General features: G+C 45.6%; 1 protein-coding gene across 2 annotated transcripts; it reads right to left on the reverse strand.

Annotated features, from left to right (window-relative positions):
• Window positions 1-316: 316 nt before the first annotated feature.
• On the reverse strand, window positions 317-3,706 carry LOC104438944 (receptor-like protein kinase 5). 2 transcript variants are annotated; one of them, XM_010052089.3, is made up of 2 exons: window positions 1,175-3,706; window positions 317-1,054 (listed from the first exon to the last, which is right to left on the reverse strand). In XM_010052089.3, exons 1-2 carry the CDS (start codon window positions 3,498-3,500, stop codon window positions 594-596), a joined length of 2,787 nt encoding a protein of 928 aa, XP_010050391.2. In that variant the 5' UTR covers window positions 3,501-3,706; the 3' UTR covers window positions 317-593. The 2 variants fall into 2 exon arrangements, with proteins under 2 accessions (XP_010050391.2, XP_039164689.1); XM_039308755.1 differs by having other exon boundaries at window positions 849-1,008.
• Window positions 3,707-4,145: the final 439 nt, after the last annotated feature.

Below are 4,145 nucleotides of genomic sequence, written 5' to 3' on the forward strand. Positions count from 1 at the left end.
AGTCGAGATCGCAAGATTGTAAATTCTCTTTTGATTCATAGTGGAAACTAGTCAGAAGGCGGTTAGCATGGGAGAGTGAACATAGGCTTAATCTAAGCCGAAACACTATAAATTATGTGTTCATTTTCTCTTCCCCGAACTCCTTTACTTTATTCGTATTTCAATTTAATAGTTAAAGTCTAAACTCTTTCAAAGTCTGCTGTTCATCAGACTCAGTTTCAAAAGCAAAATATTCTTATTGCATTTCATGAAAATTGTCTTCACATCTATTCATCCTCCTCTAGGTGTTCATACTAGCGCTTTCAAAGGAATATACTTCCAAGCCATCAATGGATTTGCCAACTTTATTGAGATGCAAATGTGGCAAAAGATCAGACATTCAATGGTGACGTGACTTATCTTCTTTGAAGTCTATATATCTAGCAGAAATTAACATATCCATCTCTTATTTTCTATACATTCTATAGGACACATTCAGAAACTAGTCTTAGGTATGGATCACTAATACACAGTTAGACAAATCGTTTGATGCTTGTCTCTCTGTAGGATAAGTTGGGGAAGTTTTGCAGAAGTTGAGAGTTCAAAGCCCTTCACTAACCTTCTGCAACTGTTCCAGTGCTAACTATTCCAGTGTTGCACTCAAGAACATGAAAATCACTGCGCGGCATTTCCTTGTTCTTAGAATTTCCGAGGAGGGGGGAAGCATCTAAGCTGTGTTGTAATTTCTTTTCGACATTATGAAGTGGATCGCTACATCTGAGCAACATTTGCACTACCTCCTTCATTGCAGGCCTCATGGAAGGCCGTGTAGCAGTGCAAAAGATCCCGAGCTTAAAGACATTGATTATTTCATCTAGGTACGAGCTGTCCTTGATCTCCTCATCTATTGCATCAAATATCGGCTTGCCATGTTGGATGTGACAACATGTCCAGTCAGCGAGACCCATGCCTTCCTTCCCATCGTTAGCCTTCCTTCCAGTGGTCAGTTCCAAGAGAACGACCCCAAAGCTATAAACATCGATCTTCTCATTAGCTCTTGTCGTGTGAGCATATTCTGTTGTTCAACAAAAAAGAAATACAAAACTAAATATTCCTGCTGGTAGCATATGTAGGATATGAGCAAGGCGAACTTGCAAATAGCTGAAATGAACTCATGTTAAGTGAATAGACAAACCTGGTGCCAAATAGCCGTGAGAACCAGCAACAGCTGACATCGTAACAGCTTCTCCAGGCTTGGCCAACATCCTTGCAAGGCCGAAGTCAGCAATTTTTGCGTTGAACTCTGAGTCTAAGAGAATGTTGCTCGATTTTACGTCTCGGTGGATGATGGGTGATGAACAATCATTATGCATATAGCAAAGTCCTTTAGCTGCTCCGAGCGCAATCTGCAACCTTTTGGGCCAATCCAAGATCATATTGTTGGTGACACCCGGGATGCGCGACGATCTTTTCTTCTTGTGAAGCCATTGGTCCAAGCTGCTATTTTCCATGTACTCGTACACTAGGAGTTTCGAGTTCTCGCAAGAAATACAGCACAACAGTTTGACAATGTGCCGATGCTTAATGTTCCCAAGTATCTCCGCTTCTGCTACGAATTGCTTCTCCAGCTCCTCATCTAATTTTTGGTTATTTGAAATCCTTTTCACAGCGACGGCGTCACCAGAAGGATTCACCATAATGCGATATACTTTTCCTGATCCACCACTTCCAATCACATTATGCTCCTTCAATCCCGACAGAATATTCGATTCCGTAAAATTCAAACTTTGGAATGAAGTCAGTTTCAGAGTAGAATCAAAGCAATCCCTGTTCTTTCTGGAAGCTCTGATCGTGAATAGCACCACCAACAAAACGCATATCGCTGCCGCAATGGCCGAGATCACGATCAAGGTGAGATTGGTCTTGCTCGATCTCTGGGATTGGGCGTTGCAGACATTGATCCTCATGAACGAATTGGATGCACAGAGCCCGGCATTGTTCAGGAAACTGGTGTCATATGCGGCGTTCTCTAACTTGGCCGGGATTGGTCCCCTGAGACGATTGAAGGATAAATTCAGACGGTCCAGATTCAGTTGGCCGAATTCAGGAGGAATCAGGCCGGACAGTTGGTTGTCAGACAGGTCCAACTGCATGAGCACAGGCAGAAGACCGATTTTGCTGGGAATCGGTCCCGAGATCTTATTGTGACTAAGATCCAGAGTGGTCAAGGATTTCCATGAAATGATGTCTGTGGGAAGATTCCCGGAGAGCTTGTTCTGACCGAGCAAAAGCGTCGTCAGAGAAGGAAGCACGGTCAATTCAGCCGGAACCGTGCCACTGAGGAGGTTATTACTAGCATCGAACACCACCAAGTTCCTCCACGAAGACACCGTGCTCGGAATCTTGCCGAAGAATTTGTTGTTGCTCATCTCGATCCGATTGAGGTTTGGGGACAGCTCCTTGGGAAGCTCGCCAGTTAATCCATTACCACTCAAGAGCAAAGCCATCAAGTTCCGTGACATCCAGAGTCTTCCAGGCACATTTCCGGTGAATCCATTGTTGTGCAGCATCACTTGGGACAAAGTACTGCAATTTCCAAGTGACTCCGGCAACTTCCCGCTGAGATTGTTGTCCATGGCAGCCAACCCAAACAGCGTGCCCCCATGGCACAATTGTTCTGGAAATGCACCGGTCAAGTTGTTGAAGGCCACTTCGAATCTTCTGAGCGGGGAAAACTTGCCGAAGTCTGGGGGGATTGTGCCCGATAGATTGTTGTTGGACAGCCTGATATCAGACAAAGCGGGAAGACTCGGAATACCTTCCGGGATTCCGCCAGACAATTGATTGAACTCTAAATTCAAGCTGTACAGATTCTTGAGCTGTCCAAAAACTTCAGGAATGTTCCCCGTCAAATTATTAAAAGACAGATCAATCACGCTCAGGTTCGCGGCGCTGACTGCCTGAGGGATTGACCCGGACACATTAGTCTTGTACACGTACAACTCGCGCAAGTTCGTCAGAGCAAAAATGCTGCCCGGGATTTCTCCTGTCAGTGGATTCATCCCCAAATCCAAGTGCTCAAGAGCCTCCATATCGCTGACCGTCTTCGGGATTCTGCCGAACAGGTTCGTCTGCGGCATCGAGAAGAACCGCAGCTTCTTCAGGGCAGTGAAGTTCTGTGGCAGCTGCGATGGCACGAACTTCTTGTTGTACTCGAGCCTCAGTTCTTCAAGATTGGAGAGGCCAAAAATCTCTTCAGGGTACGTGCCATTGTACTCGGACTGATAAAGGTGAAGGATCCTCAGCCTCTGCAGCCTTGCGATCGACACCGGGACGTCGAACGAAAAGCTGTTGGCGGCAAGAATCAGGACCAGAAGATCGGCCATGCGATCGATGTCGGATGGAATAGGACCTTCGAAGTAATTCTGGGACAGGTCGAGGTATACGAGCTTGGAACAGTTGTAGAGAACAGTGGGAAACTCTCCAGGAATATTGTTGTAAGAGAGATCGAGCTTGGTCATATTCTTGAGGTCGCAGATGAATGGGGGGATCGAATAATTTATGTTCAGGTTGACAAGATTGAGCTCAGTGATTGAGCCTTCTTGGCATTTGATCTCAGGCCATGCGCAGAGGGAGGATGAATTGGAGGCCACCCAGTGGTCGAGGGACGATGGGTCTTGCCAGGATTGCCTGAGCTTCGACAGCACTTGCAGTTCTTGATCTTGGATTTGAGACTCTGCAGCATGGGAGAGGAAGCAGAGGATGAAGACGACACAGGGGATGTAGGAGAAGAAGGGGAAGAAGAAGCGAACACGAGGAGGTGATGAGGTCAGTCTCGGCATAATTGAATGTTGTCCAGAGCTTTTTCTGGTTAAAGAGAGACTCTCCAGCGTCGGAGCTTGAAATCTATCAGCTCAAAACATCAAGCGAAACGCGTCGGTGTGCTTTTGTTTATTGCTCGGCAGAACCCCCTACGGTTTTTAACCTCGTACCAAAGTCCTGAAATTTGGACCTAGATGAGTGGTGGGTATTACATGCATCGCATATTTGAGTCCTCATATTCATGAATTTTGAGACCTATATCAGCCCCACCCTTTTTCATTTTAAAATAGAATTGCATTTTGTACTACCTCCAAATTTTTTTGGGCTTGGGAAGTAAAATCACA

Source organism: Eucalyptus grandis, chromosome 3 (genome assembly GCF_016545825.1).
Source record: "Eucalyptus grandis isolate ANBG69807.140 chromosome 3, ASM1654582v1, whole genome shotgun sequence".
NCBI lineage: Eukaryota > Viridiplantae > Streptophyta > Magnoliopsida > Myrtales > Myrtaceae > Eucalyptus > Eucalyptus grandis.